The sequence below is a fragment of the Monodon monoceros genome, unplaced genomic scaffold (assembly GCF_005190385.1).
Source record: "Monodon monoceros isolate NGI ecotype Baffin Bay Population unplaced genomic scaffold, NGI_Narwhal_1 Super_Scaffold_5, whole genome shotgun sequence".
NCBI classification, from domain to species: domain Eukaryota; kingdom Metazoa; phylum Chordata; class Mammalia; order Artiodactyla; family Monodontidae; genus Monodon; species Monodon monoceros.
In genome coordinates this window covers 24,727,040-24,752,542 of record NW_021703782.1, presented here as the reverse complement: position 1 = coordinate 24,752,542, position 25,503 = coordinate 24,727,040, and the positions used below count along the sequence as shown (strand labels likewise).

Genomic DNA, 25,503 nt, shown 5'->3' with positions numbered 1-25,503 from the left:
CTCTACATACCTCATAATAAGTGGACTCGTACAGTGTTCGTCTTTTGTGATTGGCTTAGTTTGCTTAGCATAATGTCCTCCAGGTTCACCCATGTAGTCACAAATGGCAGGATCTCCTTTTTTAATGCTTAATAATATTCCATTGTAAGTAAATACCATTTTCTTTATCCATTTGTATGGTCAGGCCACTAAAGATGGCTGTTCTCTTGCTCTCTGTACATCCCCTGCCAGAACAGTGCCTGCTTCACCTACACCCTACTCATATGACTGACCTTCCAACATACTTGCCCCAGGCCCCAGCTAGTGATAGCTTATCAAAGAGTGGTGAGGGGCGTGCCCCTCTGTTGGTTTCCCTAGTAACTAATAAGCCAACCTGATATAATTTCCCCTTTAACTGGCAATCTCCCCTTCCCCCTAGGAGCAAAGGCTGCCACCATGTCCTGCCCACCATGTGCCACACACGGTAGGGTGTTGCTCCAGGACCTTGCTTCAGACATGTAAGCTCCCCCATCAATTAAATCACTGATGTCTCTGTTACTGACTCTGGGCTCTTTCTCTGGTCTTAAAGCTGGGCAAGTGCAGGCCTTGTAGCCCTCCAGGGTGCAACCCAACACCATTCATCTACTGATTGACATTTAGGTTGTTTCCATATCTTGGCTATTGTGAATAATACTGGGATGAACATGGGGGTTGTGCAGATTTCTCTTCAAGATAGTGATTTTACTTGATTTGGATAAATACCCAGAAGTGGGACTGCTGAATCATACGGTAGTTCTGTTTTTTCTTTTTAAGAAACCTCCATATTGTTTTCCACAGTGGCCACACCATTTTACATTCCCACCAATAGTGCACAGGGTTCCCATTTATCCACGTCATTGCCAATGCTTGTCTTTCTGTTTTTATTTTATTTTTTATGATAGCCATCCTGACAGGTGGTGAGGTGGTACGTCATTGTGATTTTTATTTGCATTTTCCTGATAACTAATTAAATTAGCACCTTTTCTTATCTTTATCTGGTTATCCTCTATAACAACATACCTGTCCTCCTAGCCCCTTGCCTATTCTATTGAGTTATCATTTTTTTCCTTTTGATTGTAATAGTTCCTTATGTATGCTGGATGAGAACCAGCTTTTGTTGGTTATAAACATTGTAAATATCTTCTCTCACTCTGTAATTTGCCTATTTGCTCAATTCGTGGTGTCTTTTGATGAACAATAGTTCTTAATTTTAATGTAGTCAAATTTAACCAAATTTTTGCCAGTCTTTCCTTTAGAGTTTTTTTGTGAACTTTATTATGTCTACACTGGAGTCATAAAGATACTATATTCTCTTATATTACTTTGACATTCACAATCTACTTATAATGAGTTTGGTTTATGGTATAAGTTTAGAAACAAGGATGGTTTTCCCCCATATGGACAGCCTATTGTCCTCTATTTTTAAGAACATCCTGTCCCCATCGTTTAGCAGTTAAGACTTTTCTTGTCAACAGAGATATGGGCTTGCATCTGGGCTTTTACTCCATTGTTCAATTTGTCTATCCTTGTACCAGTATCATTTCACGGCTGTACGTTTACGTAATTGGTCATGGCATTCAATAGAACAGTGTCCTTCCCCTAGAGAGTGTTTTGGTTTTTTCCGGCCTGTGCATTTCCACAAATACTGTATATTCAGCTTATCGATGCCCATTAGACTATTGTTAGAACTTTTAACATGGAGATTGGGGAGAGTGGTGAGCCTGGAAAGGGCATGAAAGCTCCATGCCCTTTCCCAATGCCTTGCCTTATATATCTCTTCGTCTGGCTGTTGATTCATATACTTTAGTATCCTTTTATAATAAATTGATGATCTAGTAAATAACATGTTTCTCTGAGTTCTGTGAGCAATTCTAGCAAATTAATCCAACCCAAGGAAGGGGTCACAGGAACCTCTGATTTATAGCCAGTCAGTCAGAAGTACGGGAAACAACCTTGACTTATGATTGGCATCCTGACTTAAGAGGGCATCATAGGAAACTCCAGTTTGTAGCCAGTTGGTCAGATGCACAGATAACAACCTGGGCTTATGACCGGCATCTGAAGTGGCGGGTGGTCTAGTGGGACTGAGCCCCTTACCTGTGGAATCTGATTCTATCTCCAGGTAGAAACTGTCAGAATTCAGTTGAATTCTCAGACACCTTGCTGGCATCTGAGAACTACTTGTTGGTGTAGGGAAGCCCACACACACACACACACACACAAAGTTGGAATTGGGTCAAGGAACCCATTTACAATGCCCTACTCTACACTGTACTATCGAAGACCTCCAGTAGGATACTAAAAATCAGTGGTGATAACGGGTATCTTTATATTGCTCTGCATCTCAAAAAGAAAGCAACATATCACCATTAAGAATATTTGCTGTGGGGCTTCCCTGGTGGCGCAGTGGTTGAGAGTCCGCCTGCCGATGCAGGGGATATGGGTTCGTGCCCCGGTCCGGGAAGATCCCACATGCCGCGGAGCGGCTGGGCCCGTGAGCCATGGCCACTGAGCCTGCGCGTCCGGAGCCTGTGCTCCGCGACGGGAGGGGCCACAACAGTGAGAGGCCCACGTACCGTAAAAAAAAAAAAAATAAATAATAATAATATTTGCTGTTGTTTTTTAAATAGATATCCTTTGTCAGATTAAACAAATTCACTTTTATACCTATGTTCCTATTATTTAAAGTCATTAATAGATGTTGACTTTTACCAAATGCTTTCCTCCATCTATTGAGATGATCACTTGCTTCTTTAACCTGCCTCTGGCAACCACCATTCCACTCACTGGTTCTATGAGCTCAACTTTTTTTTTCCCCCCAAATTCCACATACAACTGAGATCAAGAGTATTTGTCTTTCTCTGCTTGGCTTATTTTACTTAGCATAATGACCTTCATTTCATCCATGTTGTCACAAATAGCAGGATTTCCTTCTTTTCGTGGCTGAATATTCCATTGTGTGTATTTACCATGTTTTCTTTATCCATTCAACTAGTGACACTTAAATTGTTTCCATATCTTGGCTACTATGAATAATGCCGCAGTGAACATGGAGGTGCAGATATCTCTTCGAGACAGTGATTTCAGTTCCTCTGGATAAATACCCAGAAGTGGGATTGCTGGAACATATGGCAGCTCTATTTTTAAGGTATCAGGTCTTAAGTTTAAGTTTTTAATCCATTTTAAGTTGATTTTTGTGAGTGGTGTGAAATAGGGGTCCAATTTCATTTTTCTGTGTTTGGATACCCAGTTTTCTCAGAATGATTTATTGAAGAGACTATCCTTTAACCCACTGTGTATACGTGGTGCCCTTATCATAGATTAGTTGACCATATATGCTTGGGTATACTTCTGGGCTCTCTATTCTGTTCTACTGGTCTATGTCTATTTTTTATGCTAATACCATATACTGTTTTGATTACTACAGCTTTGTAATATAGTTTGAAATCAGGGAATGATATACTTTGTTCTTTCTCAAAGTTGCTTTGGCTATTTGGCTTCTTTTGTGATTCCATATGAATTCCAGAATTTTTTTTTCTATTTCTGTGAAAAATGCCATTGGAATTTTGATGGGGATTGCACTGAATCTGCAGATGGCTTTGGGTAGTATAGACATTTAATTCTTCCAATTAAAGAACATGAGATATGGTTCCATTTATTTCAGTCTCTTTCATCAATGTCTCATAGTTTTCAGTGCACAGGGCTTTTATCTCCTGGTAAAATTTAATCCTGGGTATGATGTTATTATAAATGGGACTGCTTTCTTAATTTATCTTTCAGTTAGTTTGTTATTAGTTTATAGAAATGAAACTGATTTTTGCATATTGATTTTATATTCTGCAACTTCACTGAGTTTATTAGTTCTAACAGTTTTGTTTTGGTTTTGGTTTTTTTTGTGGTACACGGGCCTCTCTCATTGTTGTGGCCTCTCCCGTTGCAGAGCACAGGCTCTGGACACACAGGCTCAGCGGCCATGGCTCACGGGCCTAGCCGCTCCGCGGCATGTGGGATCTTCCCGGACCGGGGCACGAACCCATGTCCCCTGCATCGGCAGGCGGACTCTCAACCACTGCGCCACCAGGGAAGCCCTCTAATAGTTTTTTGATGGAGTCTGTAAGGTTTTCTATATATTAGATTATGTCATCTGCAAACAGATACAATTTTACTTCTCCCTTTCTGATTGGGATGCCTTTTATTTTTTTTTCTTGCCTAACTGCTCTGGCTAGGGCTTCCAGGATGATGCTGAATAGAAGTAATGAGAGTGTGCATCCTTGTCTTGTCCCTAAACTAAGAGCAAAAGCTTTAGCTTTTCACCATTGAGTATGATGTTAGATGTGAGCTGGTTGTATATGGCCTTTATTATGTTGATGTACATTCCTTTTACACCTTATTTGTTGAGATCTTTTTAATCATGAAAGGATGCTGAATTTTTTCAAATGCTTTTTACTGCATCTATTGAGATGATCACAAGATTTCATTTTTCATTCTGTTAATGTGTTGTATCACATTTATTGATTTGCTTATGTTGAACCATCCTTGCATCTCAGGAATAAACCCCACATGATTGTGGTGTATGATTCTTTTAATGTGCTGTTGATTCAATTTGGTAGTATTTTGTTGAGAGTTTTGGCATATAGATGCAATATAGATTCATCAAGGATACTGGCCTATAATTTTCTTTTCTTGTAGTAGCCTTGTCTGGCTTTGATATCAGGGTAATGCTGGCCTAGTAAAATTAGTTTGGAAGTGTTATCTCCTCTTCAATTTTTTTGGAAGAGTTTACAAAGGAATGGTGTTAATTCTTCTTTAAATATTTGGTAGAATTCACCATTGAAGTTATCTGGTCCTGGACTTTTTCTTTGTTGGGAGATTTCTGATTACTGATTTACTCTCCCACTAGTTATAAGTCCATTCAGATTTTCTATTTCTTCATGATTCAGTCTTGGTAGGCTGTATGTTTCCAGGAATTTATCCATTTTTCTAGGTTATCCAATATTTTGGTGTGTAGTTGTTCATGTTATTCTCTCATGATTCTTTGTATTTCTGTGGCATCAGTTGTAATGTCTCCTCTTTCAATTCTGATTTTATTTTCTTGGCCTAGCTGAAAGTTTGCTGATTTTGTTTAACTTTTCAAAAAACTATCTCTTAGTTTTGTTGATCTTTTCTATATTTTTTCTAATCTCTATTTCTGCTCTGAATTTTGTTGTTTCCTTCCTTCTGCTAACTTTGGACTAATTTTGTCCTTCTTCTAGTTCCTTGAGGTGTGAACTTAAATTGTTTATTTGACATCTTCGTTGTTTCTTAATACAGGTTTTTATCACTATAAATTTCCTCTGAAAATTGCTTGTGCTGAATTACGTAAGTTTTGGTATGCTCTGTTTCCATCTTCATTTGTATCAAGATATTTTTATTCCTTTTTCTATTTCTTTCACCCATTTGTTATTCAGAAACGGGTTGCTTAATTTCCACATATTTGTGCATTTTCCAGCTTTCCTCCTGTTATTGATTTCCAGTTTCATACCACTGTGGTTGGAAAAGATAAACTGATGTGATTTCAATCTTCTTAAATTTGTTAAGACTTGTTTTGTAATCCAACAAATGATCTATCCTTGAGAATGTTCCACGTGCACTTGAGAAGAATGTGTATTCTGCTGCTGTTGGGTAGAATGTTCTGTTTACGTCTGTTACGGTCCATTTGTTCTGAAGTGCCACTGAAGTCCAATATTTCCTTATGGATTTTTTGTCTGGAAAGTCTCTCCATTATTGTAAGTGAAGTACTTAAGTCCCCTACTATCAGTGCACTGCTGTCTATTTCTGCCTGAAGAGCTGTTAATATTTGTTTAATATATGTAGTTGCTCTGATGTTGGGTACATATATTTACAATTGCTATATCCTCTTGATAAACTAACTGATTTCTTTATCATTATATAATGACTTTCATTGTCTCTTGTCATAGATCTTGACTTACAGCCATTTTGTCTGATATAAATGTAACTGCCCTGCTCTCTTTTGGTTTCCATCAGCCTGGAATATATGTTACCATCCTTCAGTTTCAGCATATGTATGCCATTAAAGTTGAAGTGAGTCTCTTGTAGGCAGCATATAGTTTTGTCTTTTTTTTTTAATTCATACCACCACTCTATATTTTGATTAGAGAATTTAATCCATTTACATTTAAAGTAATTATTGATAAGCAAGGACTTACTATTCCATCTTCTTGTTATCTTACTGTTTTGTAGTTCCTTTCTTCCTTTCTTTCCAGCTTCCTTTGTGATTTGATCATTTTCTGCAATGGTACACTTTGTTTCTTTTATCTTTTATGTGTAGGTATTTACTTTGTGATTACCATGAAGCTTACAATAAAAACATAGTTAAAACAGCCTATATACTTACCTTTACCAGTGAATTTTTTACTTTCTTGTGTTTTCATGAGGCAGGTACAGTGGTGATGAACTCCCTCAACTTTTGTTTGTTTGGGAAAGTATTTATTTCTCCTTTATTGCCAGTTAAAGTAGTATTCTCGGTCACCAGGGTTTTTCTTCAGCACTTGGAATATATCACTCCACTCTCTCCTGCCCCACAAGGTTTCTTCTGAGAAACCTGCTAAAAGCCTTTTTTCATATAAAATGAGGTTTTTTTTTCCCTCCTGCTGCTTTCAAAATTCTGTCTTTGATTTTTATAGCTTTATTATAACGTATCTTGGTAAAGCCTTCTTTAAGTTAAATCTATATGGGGACTTAAGATATTCATGTACCTGGACGTACATGATCTCTTCCTAAATTTGGGAATTTCTTAAAATAAGCTATCTGCACTTTCTTTCTCTCTCCTCTCCTGGGACTCCCACAATGCAAATATTACTTACTTGATGGAGCACCATAATTCACACAGGCTTTCTTTACTTTTTTTCATTCCTCTTTCTTTTTTCTTCTATGACTGGGTAGTTTCAAATGACCCATTTTCAAGTTCACAGATTCTGTCTTCTGCTTGATCAAGTCTGCTGTTGATGCTCTCTACTGCATTTTTTTTTTTTTTAATCTCATTCACTGTATTTCTTCAGCTCCAGAATTTCTGTTTTGGTCTTCTTATGATTTCTATTTCTCTGCTGAACTTCTCATTTTGTTTGTGTATTGTTTTCCTAATTTTGTTGTGTTGTCTACATGTGTTTTCTTGTAGCACACCAAGTTTCCTTAAAACAAGTTTGAATTCTATGACAATTCATAGATCTTCAATTCTTTGGGGTCAGTTACTAGAAAATTATTCTGTGCCTTTTGGTGGTGTCATATTTCCTTGCTTTTTCATGTTTCTTGTAACCTCGTGTTGATATCTGTGTATCTGAAGGAGCAGTCATCTCTTCTAGACCTTACAAACTAATTTTGGTGGGGAAGACCTTCACATGCCAGTGGGTGCAGGGACACTGGCTGGGTGGGGTATAGTGATTACAGGTACAGGGCAGGCCCAGCAGTGTAGTCTCTGTGTGGTTCCATCCAGCTGAGGTGAGCACTAGCAAAGATGGCAGGGGTCCTCAACTGCAGGTGGCTGCAGTGGTTGTGGAGGCTGTTGGGATCTACAGTGGTAAAAGTTTCTGGACACCTCCTGATCTCTTTTTCTCCCATGGGGATTTTGTTGTTGAGGGGATACCTCTTGGCACTGGGCCCAGCTTGTAGGCACCCTCCTGGCAGTGGTAGCACTGGTGTTTGATGTATAGGTGCCGATGGCACAGAGACAAAGCAGAGGTCTGGAGTGCAGGCACTCACAGAGCAATGATGGCTCCAGGTTCTGGGGTGCTGGCTAGCACACAATGGTGGTGGCTCTAGTGTCTCAGGTGCAGAAGTGTGGTAGCTTATGTTAGCTACCATGGAGCTGGTATCGGAAGCATGGGTGCAACAGCAATAGCCAGGCTTCTGGGGTCTGGGGTATGCACAGGGTTGGGGGAGGCAGCTGGCAGCCCTGGTCCCAGGGCAGCAAGAGAGAAGCTCCTTCCAGGGGAGGGGGAAATAAGGTGCAGCAGCATCTCCCTCCCTGGGCTGTTTTGTGGTGGTGATGGCTGTTGGTTACCTCGATGGTGAAAGCTCCCAATGGCCTCTGTGGAGTACACAACTGGGGCCCATGCCAGCTAACACTACAGGATCCTCTGCTGTGAAAGCTGTGGGGAGCCCACAGCTGCTATGGGGGCTGTTGAGGTCCTTAGCAGCAAAGGCTAATGGGGCCTCCATAGAGCAGGCCACTGGGGACCACAATGGCACTGGCAATGTGGCTGATACAGATACCTCAGCCTTCTTTGGTCCTTGCCATCTCCTGACATCTCATCTAAGCTCATCTCCCACAATCCTTTCTGTGCAGTTATTCTCCATTTTTGCTCCACTGTGTCCTTAACTGGACTCCTGAGCCATCCCACAGCTGCTTCCATTTATGGATCAATGTCCAATTGTTTTTATGGGAGGATGAATGCTGATATCTCCTACTTTGCAATCTTGCTGATGTCACTCCTCCCCCATTATCTTCTGAGGGAGGGTCTATTTCAATCTGTTTTTTTAAATCTGGGCAGAATTCTCCACTCCTCACATGAACCTTTTGTTCTCTTCCTTTTTTCTCAACAATTATCACCTCTTTTCCAACATTTGAGCAAGTCCACCGTTCTCACTATCATAAACATGTTTCAGGTTTGACTATGTAGCATTCATCCCCTCCCTCATGCAGCAGCACTCTGAATTTCCTCTAGGGAACCACTGTCCAGGGATGTGCATGTAACTTGGGCACAGGTCAGTCTGTGCATTCCAGCCACCTGTCACATGACTGCTTTTGACACAGATATTATTCCTAGTTCTGCATTGTGGAGTTAGGCCCAGAATTTTGAATCCTTCTGAAAAGGGAGAACTCTCTTTCCTGACTATACTTGAATCTGGAAGTCTATACACTGAGCTGTTCCAGCAATCTTGCCACCACAAAGCATAAATGTGAGACGGTTTTTAATTACTGATTCAACTTTTTAATGTTTATAGCACTCTTCAGATTTTCTCTTTCTTCTTATATTTCTCCAGGACAACATCCATACCAGTTTTCATATTTATTGGCATGGAGTTATACAGAATGTACACTTATCTTTTTCTTAATGATTGTCAGATTGTAGCAATGTCCCTCTTTTTCATTCCTGATATTGATTGTGCCTTCTCTCTTTCCTGCAGTCAGTATCACCAGGGGCTCACCAATTTTATTTGCCACTTCAAAGAACCAGCTTTAAGCTTTGTTGACACTCTATTGTATATTTATTGTATATTTCATTAATTCAGGCATTTATCTGTTTTATTTCTTCCTTTTAATTGCATTCAATTTTCTCTTCGCTTTCTAACTTTTTACAGTGGATATACTTTGAGTGTCGATTTTTAGCCTTGTTGCTTTTCTAGTATGGACATTTGAGGCAGCAAAGTTTCTGCAAAATATAGATTTAGCTGCAACCCACATGTTTTGATAAGTAATATTTTCATTTGCATGATTTCGTATCATTATAATTCAGCATATTTTCTCAATTTCCACTATAATTTCTTCTTTGCTTCATGAGATATTATAGATGCAATTCTTAACTGTCATACATGTGGAGACTTTAGGTATCTTCTTGTTTTCAAATTCTAGCTTACTGCCAACTGTAGTTAGAGAACATGCATTGAATAATTTTGATCCTTTTTAATTTGAGATTTGCTTTGTGCCCTGCATATGGCTAATTTTAAAATATTCTTTGTGGACTTGAAAAAATGTGCATTCTTCAGCTGTTGGGTGTCCTACATATAGAACAAGACTGCTAATTCTATTGCTGAAATCCTTTATATCCTTATTGGTTTTTGTCTTCCCATTCTAAAAGTTAAAACTCCCATGATGACTATAGATTACTCTATTTTTTCATTTAGTTGTGTTAATTTTTGCTTTATATATTTTGAGGATGTGTTATTAAAAGACATGCAAATACAGAGTTACTTGATCTTCCTGGAAAGCTGAATCTTTCACCATTACTTTTTTGTCTTAAAATCTATTTGTCTGATATAAAAAGATCTACTTTATGGGACTTCCCTGGTGGTCCAGTGGTTAAGACTCTGCACTTCCACTGCAAGGGGCACGGGTTCAATCTCTGGTTGGGGAACTAAGATCCCACATGCCACACAGTGCAGCAAAAAAAAAAAAAGAAGAAGAAGAAGAAGAAAAAGAAAAGAAAAGATCTATTCTAGCTTTCTTTAGGTTAGTATTAGCATGCTCTTTACTCTTCACCTTTTGTAGTCTTACGCCTTAGTTTGTTATTGGTTTGTTCTCTTTCACATTTTGACAACCTTTGATATTTATTTCATTTACATTTAATTTAATTACTCATTTGTTGGGGTTAAAACTACCATCTTACTAATGACTTTCTATATTTTCATCATGTTCAATGTTGCTTTTTCTCTCCTTCTTTGCCTTTTGTTTTGTAAAAATTCTCCCCCATCCACCCATTCCCCATGAGTGTGAAAGTTATCTACTATTTTACAACTCTTACAAGGGTATTCTATAGACTACAATATACATTCTTGATTTCGACCCTCTTCCCCTACAGTGCAAGAACCCAGGAGTCCTATGAGTACAATTCCCTCCCCCTGATAAATATGCCCTTATTTTCATGTATTTTAACAAAACAAATATATTTCAAATCTCATAAGACATTATGTTTTTATACAGTCGACATTCCTTTAGACCTGCCAATGTGTTTATAATTCCATTACTTTTATTCCTTCCTGTATTTCTGACCTTCCATCTGGGGTCACTGTTGTTTTGCCTAAAAATATCCCCCCTGGTATATCTTTGTTTGAAATATGCAGGTGATAAATCCCTTTAGTCTTCATTTCATATTATGTAGGACGATACCACCAGGTAGAGATTCAAGGTTTATGCTTAATTCTCTAGCACTTTGAGGATAGCAGTATTCCTTGGTCTACTGGCAAACACTGTATCTAGTGAGATGGGAGCTGTCCAAACAAGTGCCTCCTCTTTCCTCTAGTATCCTTTAAATTCTTTGGTCTGCCTTTGGTATTCAGTACTTTAACTATAATATATTTAAGTGTAGTTTTTCTCTCAGAGTTTGGAGGGCTTCTTGAATTTGTGTCTTAATGCCTTTCAATTCTCTGCATTACCTCCTAAAACTTGATTTTGTCTCATTCTTCTACTTTCTGGGACTCCAATTATATATGTTTAACTATCTCATAGTAACCCCTACATTCCTTAGCTCCTCTTTTGTTTTTCATCAGTTTTGATATCATTATTCTACTTTAAGTATTTTCTTTTAAGTTACCTTTCAGTTTGCAAATTCTCTCTCCAGCAGTGTACAAACTATCCAGTGAGGTCTTAATCTTAACTACTGTAACTTTCAGCTCCAGAATTTCCATTTGAGTTTGTTTTTGAAGGGTGAATTTTTTGGTTTGGTTTTTTTGGTATACCTTCCAATTCTCTCCCAAAAGTTTCACTCTAGTCATTTATTTATTTTAACACTAAGTAAGCACTTACCTGTCTGGTAACTCCACTATCTGGAGTCCCTGAGAGTTAGCTTTCTTTGTAACTGTTGTTTGGTTTTTAACCACTATGTTGAAGTATAATTGACATGCAATGAATTGTACATATTTATAGTGTAGAGTTTGTAAGTATTGATACAGGCATATAAGCAAAACTTTCACCACCATCAATATAATGTATATGTCCATCATTCTCCCAACTATTTCTTCATGAACCTTGTAATCTATACCTCCCTTCCTTTCCTACCACAACCTCATTCCCAGACAACCACTCGTCTGTTTTCCATCCCTATAAATTAGTCTGCATTTTCTAGCCTTTTACATAAATGCAATCATGTAGCATGCATTATTTTTTTGTTTGGCATCTTTCACTGACGTATTCTGAGAATCACCCATACTATAATGAATATCAGTTGTTCATTCCTTTTTATTGCAGAGTAGTGTTATACGGTATGGATAAATCACAATATGTTTTTCTGTTCATGTGGGCTATTGCTACGTTCCGGCTATTATAAATAAAGCTGCTATGAACATGCTATGTAAGTGTTTGTATGGACATCTGCTTTCATTTCTCTTGGATACGTACCAAGGAGCAGAATAACTAGATCCTATGGCACTTATATGTTTATTTTTAAAAGACATTACCAAGTTGTTTTCCAAGGTTCTCCAGCTGTTTTCCATTTTATACAGTGTATAAGAGTTTCAATTCCCCCACATCCTCAGCAACACTTGGTCTTTTAAATTTTAGCTATTTTAATAGGTGTGTAGTGGTATCCTCTTGCGATTTTAATTTGCAGCTTCTTACTGAATAATTACCTTTTCATATACTTATTTGGCACCCACAAATCTTAGGTGAAGTGTCTGTTCAAATATTTTTGTTAGCTTGTTTATTTTCTTCTCACTGCATTTTGAGAGTTCCTCATATTATCTGGACACAAGTCCTTTATTGCATATATGGTTAACAAATATTTTCACCTAGTCTCTGGTTTCTCTTTTCATTCCCTTGCTGTTTCTCAAAGAGTAGACATTTTGAATTTGATTAATTTACCAATTTTTTTCTTTTGCAGATCATGCTTTGGTGCTATATCTAAGAAATCTCTATCTAACCCAAGGTCACACAAACATTCTCCTGTGTATCCTACTATAAGTTTCATTGTTTTCAGTTTTACATTTAGGTTTACATTCCATTTTGAGTTGATTTTTGTATATAGTGTTAAGTATGGATATTCATTTTTCACATATGAATGATCAATAGTCCTAAGACTGAAAAGATTGTCCTCTCTTCACTGAATGTCCTTTGAATGTTTATAAAAAATTAGGTGTCTCTATGTGTTTGGGTCTATTTCTGGACTCTATTTTATTCCATTGATCTATTTTTCTGTATTTATACCAATACCACACAGTCTTGATCACTATGGTTTTATAATAATTCCTGAAATCAGCTAGTGTTAGCATTCCAATCTACTTCTCTTATTTCCAAATTCCAATGGCTTTTACATTTTCATAGGGTTGGCTTTTCAACTGCTAGAAAAAAAACTTCTGGGATTCTTGTGGCAGCTGCATAAAATTTACTGATTAACTGAGAAAGAATTAACTCTGTAACAATACTGTGTCTTCTGACCCACGAATAGGGTACTTCTTTAGGTCTTCTTTGGTTTCCACCCACATTGTTTTGTAGTTCTCACTGCACAGGTCTTACATATACCTTATCAGGTTTAACCCTATATAGTTCATATAGAGTTTGCTAACGATGTTTATAGCTGTTGAATTTTGTGAAATTCCTTTTGTGCATTTATTGAGATAATCTTATGAATTGTCTTTCCTAATTTATCAATATGGTAAATTACATTTCTTTCCTATTTCCTATAGTTTTTTGGACATATGGAATACAGTTGTAGTAACTGTATTAATGTGCTTGTCTGCTAATCCTTACAACTGTGTCAGCTATGGGTTCATTAGAGTGAGGAATTTTTCTCATATTGTCCTGCCTGGTAATTTTGATTGGATACCAGACAATGTAAAATTTGCCTTCTTGGGTGCTGTATGAATTTGTATTCCTAGAAACATTCTTTGTTGTGGGATGCAGTTAAGCTACTGTGGCTTGATATTTTCAGATCCTGTTCTTAAGTCTAGGGCTAATTATTCCCCACAACTGAGGCAAGGCCCTTTTCAGTACTCTACCCAATGTCCCTTGAATTATAAGTCCTTCCAGCTAACTGGTAGGAACAGACATTCTGGTCCATATGAGCTTTAGTACCATTCCCTCTAATCCTTTGGGGTGCTTCATTTCCTGGCATTGGCTAGTTTCCTCACGTATATTACTCTGCAAAATAATCAAGGGGAATCCTCTGTCAATCCGCAGACTTTTCTCTTTGTGCTGCTCTCTCCTCTCCAGAACTCTACCCAGCCAACTCTTGCCCTCGGGCTTTCTCAGGCTCTCAGGTCAGTCTCCTCACCACAGGTAGTCCGCTGAGCTCTACCTGGGTCCTTCCCTCCATGCTCTGGGATGTGAAAACTTCTCTCAGTGCAGTCAGCTGAAATGATCATAGATTTTTTCAGGGATCAATGTCCTTCACTGTCTTATGTTAAAAGTCTTAAAAAACATTCTTTCATCTCATTTGCATGCTTTTTTAGTTGTTTTGAGGGAAAATAAATCCAGTGCCTATTATCCATCTTGGCCTAAAGTAGAAGTCTGAGGGTCTCTTTTATTGTCTGTTGTTGCTGCTGCTTTCCTTTCATGCTATCTTGCCTCATTATCAACATATATATTCAACATATATATTTTTTTTTCACTTTTTAAATTATCATACAGTAAAATGGAGTTTTTCTTTAGGTGTAGAGTTCTGAGAACTTTAGCACCATATATCCATAGAATTATTACCATAATCAATACAAAACAATTCAGTCACCTCAAAACAATGTCATTGGTTTATCCCTTCATACTCACATTCTCCCCCTACCTCTGACTCCTTGCAAACACTGATCTGTTCTCTATCTATAGTTTTTTTGAGAATGTCATTATAAATGGGATTATACAGTATGTAGCCTTTTCAGACGGGCTTCTTTCACTCAGTAAGCCTTTGGGGTTCACTCATACTGTTGCATGTGTCAATAGCTGTTTCTTTTTCAAAGCACCATAGTTTGTTTTTCCATTCACCCACTGCAGGATATTTGGGTTGTTTCCAGTTTGGGCAATTAGGCAACTGAACTGCTATAAACACTTATATATGTGTTTACTGAACATGATTTTTTATTTCTCCTGGATAAATACTGAGGATTGAAATTGTTGTCATATACTAAGTATATCTTTTATTTTTAAAATGCCCAACTATTTTCCAGAATAGCTATACCATTTTGCATTCCCACTAACATGAGAGATCCAGTTGCTCCATATCCACACCAAAACTTAGTATTGTTAGCTTAGCCATTCTCACAAGTGCGTGGTGATCCTTCACTATGGCTTTTATTTGCATTTCCCTGGTAGTCAATGACATTAATTTTTTTTAATGTGCCTAACTGCTATCCTTATGTTCTCTTTAAGGAAGTGTCTATTCAAGTCCATTGTCCATTTTTTAGTTGAGTTCTTTGTTTCCTTACTGATGAGTTTTGAGAATTCTTTATATATTTCAGGAACAAATACTATGCTGAATATGTAATTTGCAATTATTTTCTCACAGTCTGCAGATTGTCTTTTCATTCTCTTAACAGTGGTTTTCACAGAGCAAAAGAGTTTTATTTTGATGATGTCTGATTTATCCATTTTCTTCTTTTATGGGTTATGCTTTTGGTGTTAGATCTAACGACTCCCTGGCTCAGGTCACAAAAGTTTTTCTCCAATGTTTTTTTCTAAAAGTTATAGTTTTACATTTTATATTTGGATATACAATGAAATTTGAGTTAATTATTATATAAGATGTCAGGCATAGGTCAAGGTTCAATTATTGCATATGTATAAGCAACTAGTCCAACACCATTTATTGAAAAAACTATCCTTTCTACATAGAATTGCTTTCGCATCTTTGTCAAAAAATCAAATGGCCGTATTTCTATGGATCTATTTCTGGGCTTTTTATTCTTTTCCACTTATCTATGTGCCAATCCCTTTGCCAATACTGAGCTTTCTGGATTACTGTAACATTAAAATAAGCCTTAATACTGAGTCGTGTGATGCCTCCAACTTCATTCTCCTTTTTCAAAACTGCTTTAGCTATTTAAATTACCTTTGTACTTCCATATAAATTTTAGAGTCAGACTGCCTATATCTGCAAAAATTATCCTGTTTGAATTTTTATTGGTATTGCATTAAATCTATATATCACTTTGGGAAGAACTGACATTTTTACTATGTTGAGTCTTCCAATCCATAAACATAGAATGTTTCTCCATTTATTTAGGTCATCTCTAATCCATTTCATCAATATTTTGTAGTTTTCACCATACAGATTCTGTATATGTTTTGTTACATTTATAGCTATTATCTTTTTTCTTGAGCCACTGTAAATAGTATTCTTTCAACATTTTAGTTTTTAATTGTTCACTGTCAGCATAGAAAGCTAGTTATGTTTGTTGTTGATTATATATCCTGTGATCTTGCTAAACTCTCTTACTTGTTCTGAGAGTTGTCTGTTGTTAAGAATGCTTGTGATTTTTTCCACATAAAATCATATTAGCTGCAGAGACAGTTTTATTTCTTCCTTTTCAATCCACATGCCTTTTATTTCTGTTTCTTGCCCATCTGGAATCTAAGATTTCTAGTGTGATGTTGAATGGGAATAGAGAGAGTGGACATCTATGCCTTGATCCCAATCTCTGGGAAAACACATTTAGCTTTTCACCACTAAATATGATGCTAGCTGTCAGTTTTCTGTAGATGCCCTTTATCAGGTTGAGGATGTTCCCTTTTATCGCTAGTTTGCTGAGCATTTTTATCATAAATGGATGTTGTATTTTGTCACATTTTCTGTATCAACTGATATGATCATGTATCTTTCCCTTTGTAGAGAAAGGAAATTCCCATTGACATTATATGGTGAATTAATTGATTTTTGAATATTGCCTTCCCAGGATATACTCCACTTTGTTATGGCATATTACTTTTTTTATAAATTTCTAGATTTGACTTTTTGATATGTTATTGAGTGTTTTTTTCCCCCTCTATATCCTTGAAAGATTAGCATCTGTCACTCTTTTTATGTACTGCCTTTGTGTGGTTTTGATATAAGGGTGACGCTCGCTTCATAAAATTATTTGAGAAGTGTTCCTTCCTCTTCCATTTTCTGGATGAGACTGTATAGAATTGGTGTTATTTCCTTTATTAAATGTTTGACAGAATTTACCAGTGAAACTATCTGGGCCTAGAAAATTCCTTTGGGAGATTTTTTGATGCAAATTCAATCTTGTTAATAGGAGTATTCAGGTTATCTATTCCACCTTGGATGAGTTTCAGTAGTTTGTGGCTTTCAGAATTAGTCTGTTTCATCTAAGTTGTCAAATTTATGTGTGCAGGTTTGTTCATAGTATTCCATGACTAGTATCCTTTTACGCAAGATCTGTAGTGGTCTCCTTTTTTATTCCTGATATTGGTATTTTGTGTCTTTTTCTTTGTCAGTCTTACAAGAAGTTAATCATTTTATTAATTCTTTTCAAAGAATCAGTTTTTGGTTTCATTGTTTTTATTATTGTTTTTGTCTCAAATTTCATTGATTTCTGCTCTTATCTTTATTTCCTTCCTTCTGCTTGCTTTCGATTTTGTTCTAGTTTTCCTAATTTCTCAAAATGAAAGCTTGGGATACTGATTTGAGATCTCTTTCTTCCTCTAACCATTTAGTGCTATAAATTTCCCTTTAATTACTGTTTTAGCTGCATCCCACATATTTTAATATGTTGTATTTTCATTCTTGTCCATATCAAAATGTTTTCTGATTTTCCTTGAGACTTCTTCCCACAACAATACTGGTAAGAAAGGGCAAGCGCAGAGCCCTTTCAGCACACACCTGTGCAGCCCATGTGCCTCACCTGCACTGTGAAGGTAACTGGCAGGCCCAAGCCTAAGTGCCACCTTGACTTGGCTCATTTGGTGGAAAACTAGGACAGGGATACAGACAAGGACACAGCCCCACAGACTGCTCTGCATTTTGGGGCAACAGTGCAGGGTGAGGCCCTTGCACTTTGCTGGGCACACAGCACCTGCTGGCAAAACATGAGCACAGGTAAAGCCAGGCTGAGGACAATGAGGTGATGTGGAGCAATACACAGGAGGCACACCTAATTATCAAGGAGGAAGGTTTGAGGGGTTCTGGCTGCTCATACCTTGGCTGGTGTCTGGCTGCAGGGAGCTCAGAGGAAGTGGGGGTGAAGATTCGGGGGCCTCTGCTGCTGGATGCTCAGCCACTGGACAGATGATAAACCACCTCTTCCCAGTGTGAAGGACTAAGAGGCAGGGCAAAAACAGCTGGTGAGAGTGAGCAGCTTTCTCCCAAGGCTGGCGTGACCCCTCCCCACCAGCACCAGGCCTGCCGTATGGGGATTTGGGGAACTCCTCTCACACCAGTGGGGAGGATGTGCAACCCACTCAGGGGGTCCTCACTGGCAGAGGCTCTCACAAGTCCCCCCCAGCACAGGCTTATGTCCCAGGACACCTGTGGTGCATCACTGAAGGGGTAATGCTGGCTGGGGGACCAGCAGACAGCGGTGAGTACACACAATGCTCCATCCCAACCCAGGCCAGATATGGCTTCTCAGACAGGGCAGCTGTCCCCCGATGGGGGCACGCTCACCACACACTCCAGAACCCCCCCGCCGTGTGGTAGTCAAAACCCCTTACAATATGCTCATTGTGGGGCTCTTATCAAATGCCTGCTGGAAGGCAGAGAAGGGACAATGACAGATATGCCTCCACCAAATGCATGTCTGATTGGCAGGTGTAGGCTTGAAAGGAGACATACCATTTTGCTGATACACCGGGGCATTCGCTTGGGGTTGGCGACTCTCCTGAAGGAGGTAAAGGATCAGAACTCAGCAGACTGCGTGGAACAAGAACTTCCTTCAGAGCACAGCACTGCCTCAAATCATCTGAGGGGCCTCAGGAGCTCGGACATTTCTAACTGAACTGAAGGCGCCCACGCTCCCAGCCACCTCACCCAATACTGCATGGCCTACAGGCTCCTCCAGCAGGCGACATCACAGTGTTGTACTCACAGAGCCTGGAGCTGGGGGATAAGCAGGCCCAGACCCTCCTGGGACCTCTTACCCGGGACTTACCTCCCCAGAACCCAGGCCACAGGTGCTGAGGTGCGGCGGGCTCACCCCAGGGTCAGAGCCACGGTCCACGTCCGTGTCCTCACTGAGCATGTCCTCTGCCTTATCCATGACGTCCTTCATCTGCTCAATGAATGTCTCCCGCTCAGCCTGCAGGATGAAGTCGTGATCTACCTGCAACAGCACATGCAACCCTGCTGGTGGGGATGTACCTCGGGCCACTGGCCACACTGGGTCTTCACTGATTGATTTGCTTGACTTCTACTCTGGACTAAGCCCAAGAGGGGAGACACAGCCAGGGAGCCCAGTTCCCAACATCAGGGATGCACGGTTCAGCAAGAGAAGCCACAGCTTGAGAAGCAGGCCCTCCAGGTGATGGGCCAGTGCTGCCCACAAGAGGCAGCCACCTGCAGAGGCGGGAGGACAGGTAAGGCTGGCAACCAATATTCTCTTCAGTGGGGTTGGCAGGCATGCGCCCATAGGACACAGGGAGACAGCCTCACAGTCCCAGGGGAAGGGCCACTGACTCATCTGACCAGGCAGGACACCTAGCCTCACCATGTAGGTAGCAATCTCGTCAGGTGCATCCCCATCCAGGTCGAACTTGAACGTCACCATCTTGTGGTTGTGTGTCTCCAGCTGGCACTCCACCATCTTGTCACCCGTGTTGCACACCTACAGGACACTCAGGCAGTGAGACCAGGGAGGAGACCGTGCCTAGCCAGCCCTGTCTTGCCGGCCCGTTCTGCCTGGCTACTCACATTCAGGATGGTCAGCCGGGGCCGGCTGGCTCTCTCCTGGCGGGAGCGTGCACGCGTGGACCTGCGGTGATGTTTCCGAGCGGCCTTGCCTTCCAGCTTCCCCCCACCAAATGCACCTTCACAGCTGTCACTCATCTCTCTTCCAGAAGTGACGTCAGAACCTCCGTAGCTACGCAAAAAACAAGAATGTTACAGTACCCAAGGGAAGGGCCTGCAAGCCTGCCTCACGTGGAAACTTGGCTTTTCGGGAAACAGCCAGAAGCTTTACTGTCTGGGGGTGCTCACCTGGAAAACCTAGAGAGTCTAAAGCTGGCCATGCCCAGGAGAGAGACCCCTGAGCCTGCTGCCCTTCTCCCCCTGTAACATCTGTCCTAGGCAGTGTTGGAGTCGTAGAGAACACATGGCCTTTCTGACCCAGGACCTAGGTCCTCTCAGCTCCTGGCCTGTGAATCAGGCTTATTCGGCTTACAGTAAATGTCAGGATTAAGACACAATCCTCCCCCGTGCCTCGGTTCCCCCATCTGTTCAACAGCAAGGGGAACACGCCAACCAGATGGAGCTGTTGTAGGATTTGAGGAGACTTTGCGGAACACCAAGTTTGGTGCTGGCATTACCAGGAGGGTGGGACACATGGTCACTTCCTGTAACCAGTTCCCTCCCCAAATGCAACATTCTCCGTGCTTGAGGTGCTGGGAGACCCAGGATGTGGGCTGGACTCTGCCCTGCCCTCCAGACCTCCCCACGGTCCCCAGACCTGCTGACTCTCTGTCCGCAGCCTCTCCCTTCTAGAAGGTCCTCGGCATTGCAGACCAGCACAAGGACCCAGAACACAACTGGGAGTATCTGACTACCAAATTTCAACAAGCACTGACAAAGACCCCAGAGGAGCTACCTGAAGCTCCACCACGTCAGACTTGGAAATGAGCGACATTGTTAGAAGCCCTGACACATGAGGGCAAAGTGTGCCATTACCTCTCACAGCTCTGAGGGAGGCTTGGCTGCTTGTCCTGCGAGGCCTGCTCCTGAAATAAAACCACAGAAAGGAGGACAGGTCACATCCATTCCCCCGCGACACACACGCATCAGTCTGCTGTCTCCCCACCTCCACAGCCCAGCCCGCCACCCGCTTCCTTCTGACTGCAGCAAGCAAACCACGCAGGGTGGCAGGAGTGAGGGGTTTTATGTTAACGCTTGGAGCCAAGCAGATTTCTAAAAGCTGGGGCCACCCCCTTTCCAAACACGCTAACCCACTTTGATCATCCCCATGAGGGAGCACATGGCCCAGGAAGAATTGTCACAGGCCTTCCCATTGCCTCCAAAGAAAGGCACTCTGAATCCATGTGTAAAAATCACGGTCTCCAGCTGGATGTGTGATTAAAGAAAGTGTGACATCCAGGGACAGCAGAGGAAGATAAGAACAGCACCCATGGTGTCCCTGAGCACATGCTTCCACCTTCCCAAGGGCACCCCCGACTTCTAGGGCTGAGACCCAAGGTCATGGCACAGGAGGGCTGCCGTGGTGCTGGGATCAGGGTGACGGAATGGGGGCTGAGCCCCAAGGGGAGGGCCACACACCTCCGGGGGCAGCTCCACTGTCAGCTGAACGGCTGGGCAGGGACCAGTGACCCCAGGCCCGCTGGGCAGTGGCAGGTTAACAGGTGGCAGGAGCGCAGTGGTCTGGACAGGCAAGCTCTGAGCAGCCACCATCACTGTGGGGGCCAGGGAGCCGGGGAGCTGAGGCAGGAGCTCAGGGGCAGTAGGCGGCAGCACTTCTGGCAGAGGTGGGGAGAGAACGGCAGCAGGCGCGGGCACTGTGGGGACCTGGGCGGTGACATCCACAGCATATGGAGGCGGGTGGCCAAGCAGGATCTGGGGGCAAAGAGGACAGGGATGCAAATTGGGGTGCGGGCCATTGCATTTCCTGAGGCTCCCGGACCAAAGCAGGCACTTCCACCATCCAGGCAGGTGAGCAGGAAATGCAGACATCCCTCTCCATCCACCCACACCCCACAGACAAATCCAGGAATGTTTGTATGCAGATTTAATGAAACAAACAAGAACAGACACTCTCATGTCCCCATCTGTATAAAATCAAACCTAAAACTGCACTTCATCTCTGAACTTCTAGCTGAGTCAGGCTGAGAAGCTGTAAGTATGGCATACACTTAGCACCTGTCTGGGCTCCGTGCCACCACCCTACAGGGCCAGGCCACCACGCTACTCCATCCAAGCCTCCTGTCAGGTCAAAACCCACATTCCGGGGCTTCCCTGGTGGCGCAGTGGTTGAGAATCCGCCTGCCGATGCAGGGGACATGGGTTCGTGCCCCGGTGCGGGAAGACCCCACATGCCGCGGAGCGGCTGGGCCTGTGAGCTATGGCCGCTAAGCCTGCGCATCCGGAGCCTGTGCTCCGCAACGGGAGAGGCCACAACAGTGAGAGGCTCGCGTACCGCAAAAAACAAACAAACAAACAAATCCTGCATTTCAATCCCAGCCATGGCAAGAGAGACTGTGGACCTATGCCTTCCATGGGGTGACTCAGGAGCTGGACCAGATTCCCTACTGTTCCCTCTTGAAAAGCTCTCATGGGGGAAAGCTAAGACAGGCTAAGGGCTCCAGTTCGGGGTTGAGGTTGGGAATGGGAATGACCCGCCACTGGGCCTGCTGGTATGAGACCAATAAGACACGTGGTATGTGGGGTAAGATGCGAAAGCCACAGCCTAGCCGAGGAGCCCTCTCTCCTGGAAAGACACCCCAGCTGGTGCATTCAGGGGAGTCTCTTCCCTCAGCACAGGGAAGTCTCTGGGCGGCCAGACAAGCTCATCAATAAACTCCAGACCCTCTGCCAGCCGGACCACAGAGAGGCCACCAGGCCTGGCCAGTGACTTCTAAGCACCCAGCACCTTCTCCAGCCACTGGCTGAGCCAACAACCCAGTGCCAACAGTGTGCCAGGCCAGCATGTGGCGTAAGGCACGGGCCCAGCAATGACACCACAGACCCCCAGGCCTCCACTCGGCCCTTGGCTTTCCCCAAATGGCCCTGACCCGAGTCAGTGTTACTCCAAGTAACAGACCAGGGAGGTGCCTGCTCAGTCAAGGCACTGGACTGATGCACCTCCTCACACTGGTTTTCAAACAAACACCAGCCTACTGGTCAATGAAAATCGTCCCTTCCTTCTCCGAGTACAAATCCCTTCTTCCGCACCATCTGCGGAAAGGCCGCCGGGTACACAGGCTGGGCAGGGAGCTGGGCCACAGTGGGGTGAATGGACAGGGCAGCCACACCCTGTGGACAGAAACATCCAGGAGAATCTGTGCATACTTATGACATAGTGCCTTACTCTAGAATGGATTCAGTACAAAATGAGCTAGGGGGACACCTGGCCCCTTAACACACTTCCAGGATGACTCTTCACGACCAAATCAAAAGGGCAGGAGCCTGAGCTCAAACGGCAAAGGACACGCCCAACAGGCACAAAGCTGTTGAGGCTTGGAGCCAGGGTGGGGCCAGGTGGGAGGGCGCCCAAGTAAGAGGCTCCCTTACTTGGTGCCTTACAGGTGGGGGGATGCCCAGATGAGAGCCTCCCCAAGGTGAGAGCCCCCCACAAGGTGAGAGCCCCATGCCAGCTCCTCTCCTCATGTGAGGGTGGATAACTGCCCTGGAACTCCAAAACACGCGTGGGCTGCGCAGGTGTGTGGAGCCACGGGGAGGTCCACCCAGCCAGCAGGGTACGTGTCCCTGTATCCCTTCACTGTCAGCCCAACAAGCTGCCCATGGTCCCCACCTGACTCTGAGACATCATCCTTGTCTGCCATGACTGCCTTGGAACCAATAACCCATGGACACCCAGCACTGCCCAGTCCACAACCAACAGATCCCGTCAGAAGCCCATCTGCCTCAGTTCCCAGTTGCTGAGATGGGGGTTACCCGCCTACTTTACTTTGACAGGCAACAAGACAGGCAGCGTGAGCCTCTCCAGCGTCCACGGAGCGGCTGACACAGCTGCACTGAGACTGCCAACCCTATCCAGGTGAAGGCAGGGGCCACAATGCCCGGTGGCCAGGGGCCGGGAGCCCCCCACCACAAGCAGCTGCTACGGACACTTGGGAAGGAACCAAGAGTGGAGCTTCTAGCCACCCCAATCCCCAAGGCTCCTAACACGTGCTGGGAGGCGAGAGGAGGCAGCAGCACCCCCCATGCTGGATGAGACGCCGCAGCCATGGGACAGAGCTGCCTGCTTGTCCATTCCCACTCTGCTGCCGGGGTCAAGGTGCTGAGAAGGAGCAGAGGTCCATGAACTCCTCATGTGCTAAGGGGTCTCCCAGTGCCTAGAGCGTGGGCCCTGGCCAGCAGGTGGGTTACCTGACTCCCAGCACTGGCGGCCGGAGCAGCCTGCTCGGCAAGGCGGGCAACACTTGGCTTGTGGGGTTGTGGCAGCATGGGGGGTGCCGGGTGGGGAGGGGCAGCCCGCACATTCTGTGCTGCATGGAGGGGAGAAGGCGGGACGTCGCTGGGCACCATCTGCGGAAAGGCCGCCGGGTACACAGGCTGGGCAGGGAGCTGGGCCACAGTGGGGTGAATGGACAGGGCAGCCACACCCTGTGGAGCCACAGCCAGCAGAGGGATGCCAGTAGCAGTGGCCGCCACGTTTGGCACGATGGTCTGGCATGGCACGGCCAGTGGTGCCCCTGCAGGGTGGGGCAGCTTGACTGTCTGCAGAGGCAGGGCCGGTGACGTGGGCAGGGGAGCAGTGGTGGCACTGAGTGGGAGGCTTGGCAAGATGACAGCCGGAGAGAAATACTGAGAGGGGGGAGGCACGGCGGGCCCACTGGTGGCTGGCAGGTCAGGAAGGGCTGCAGGGAGGCTGTCGACTGTGGCCAGTGGAGCGATGGGGGGGACAACAGGAAGTGGAGGCATCTGAAAGAGAACAAGCATGTCAGCCCCACCAAGACTTGGCCGTGCCTGCAGCACATCTGTACTGGGTGAGAGGATCCACGTCACCCACAGCTTCTGCCCCTAACACACTTTTGTGTAGCTTCTATGGAAGGGAACAAAAACAAACCCAATTTAAATGGAACCAAGTGTATGATACCATCAAACAGAAAGAAAGGCAGGAGGCCTCAAAAGGGTGTGGGGTGCAGACATGACCTTCAAGACAGCCCCGCCTTCAGCACCACCTCAAAGGGGCTCAGGCTGGGCCACTCTGAGGCTACTGCTAGGCGACTGCAAGGACATCAGGGGTTATAACAGTGACCATCAGATTCACAGCTTTGGCATGTTCTCATTCAGAAAGACCAGGACTGCCAGAGCTACCGGACTGGCCCCAAACATCTGAAATTACTTTGCCTGATTCCCTCCAATCTGTATAAATTCACACTGAGACCAAATTCTTCAACAGGTTATCTCAAGAAAAGCATATCTTCCAGCCCCTCCTTGCTGGCCGAATGCCCCTGTGCCATGCATCCTGGGAGAGAGCAGCATCTCACAACAGCCGAGCTCTGGAACCTTCAGTGTCTGCTCTTCCATCCTGGAGACATCTCGTGGATCTAGCACTTCAAACATTTCAGCAGATTCTCTGACAGTTCTCTCTAAAATAAAGCTTTTCTGGTTGCAGGCACATGAGCATTGCATAACATGTGCCCTTGTGTAATTATAAGACAGCGAAAATATGCAAACTGACCTCTGTGTATTTGAAAAGCAACTAAATGCCCCGACCACCGGGAGCAAGGTGGTGGGTTAACTAGATGATGAAAGTGACTCCAATGCAGGAGTAATGAGGACAAGGCTGGTGACAGGCAACTGCTGACGTGAAAGAACCTTCTGGGTGGTGCCTATAAACCGCAGGAACACTCACAGCTTCACTTCCCATCCTAGCTCTGCCAACACACTGTAATGGGATCCATGAAACGAAAGCCGTCCCGTGATCAAGGTTCACTGGAAACAT

The 25,503-nt window shown here is 43.4% G+C and overlaps 1 protein-coding gene across 1 annotated transcript in view; it reads right to left on the bottom strand.

Annotated features, from left to right (window-relative positions):
- WNK2 (WNK lysine deficient protein kinase 2) overlaps positions 1–25,503 on the bottom strand; it is a 157,765-nt gene that overhangs the window by 65,730 nt on the left and 66,532 nt on the right. Inside the window, exons 12-19 of the mRNA XM_029203954.1 lie at positions 23,922–24,476; positions 21,135–21,428; positions 20,532–20,581; positions 19,560–19,728; positions 19,357–19,473; positions 18,802–18,972; positions 18,486–18,531; positions 17,851–17,970 (exon numbers count right to left, since the gene is read on the bottom strand). Coding sequence (XP_029059787.1) covers positions 17,851–17,970; positions 18,486–18,531; positions 18,802–18,972; positions 19,357–19,473; positions 19,560–19,728; positions 20,532–20,581; positions 21,135–21,428; positions 23,922–24,476 — 1,522 coding nt within the window. The remainder of the gene's footprint in view (positions 1–17,850; positions 17,971–18,485; positions 18,532–18,801; positions 18,973–19,356; positions 19,474–19,559; positions 19,729–20,531; positions 20,582–21,134; positions 21,429–23,921; positions 24,477–25,503) is intronic.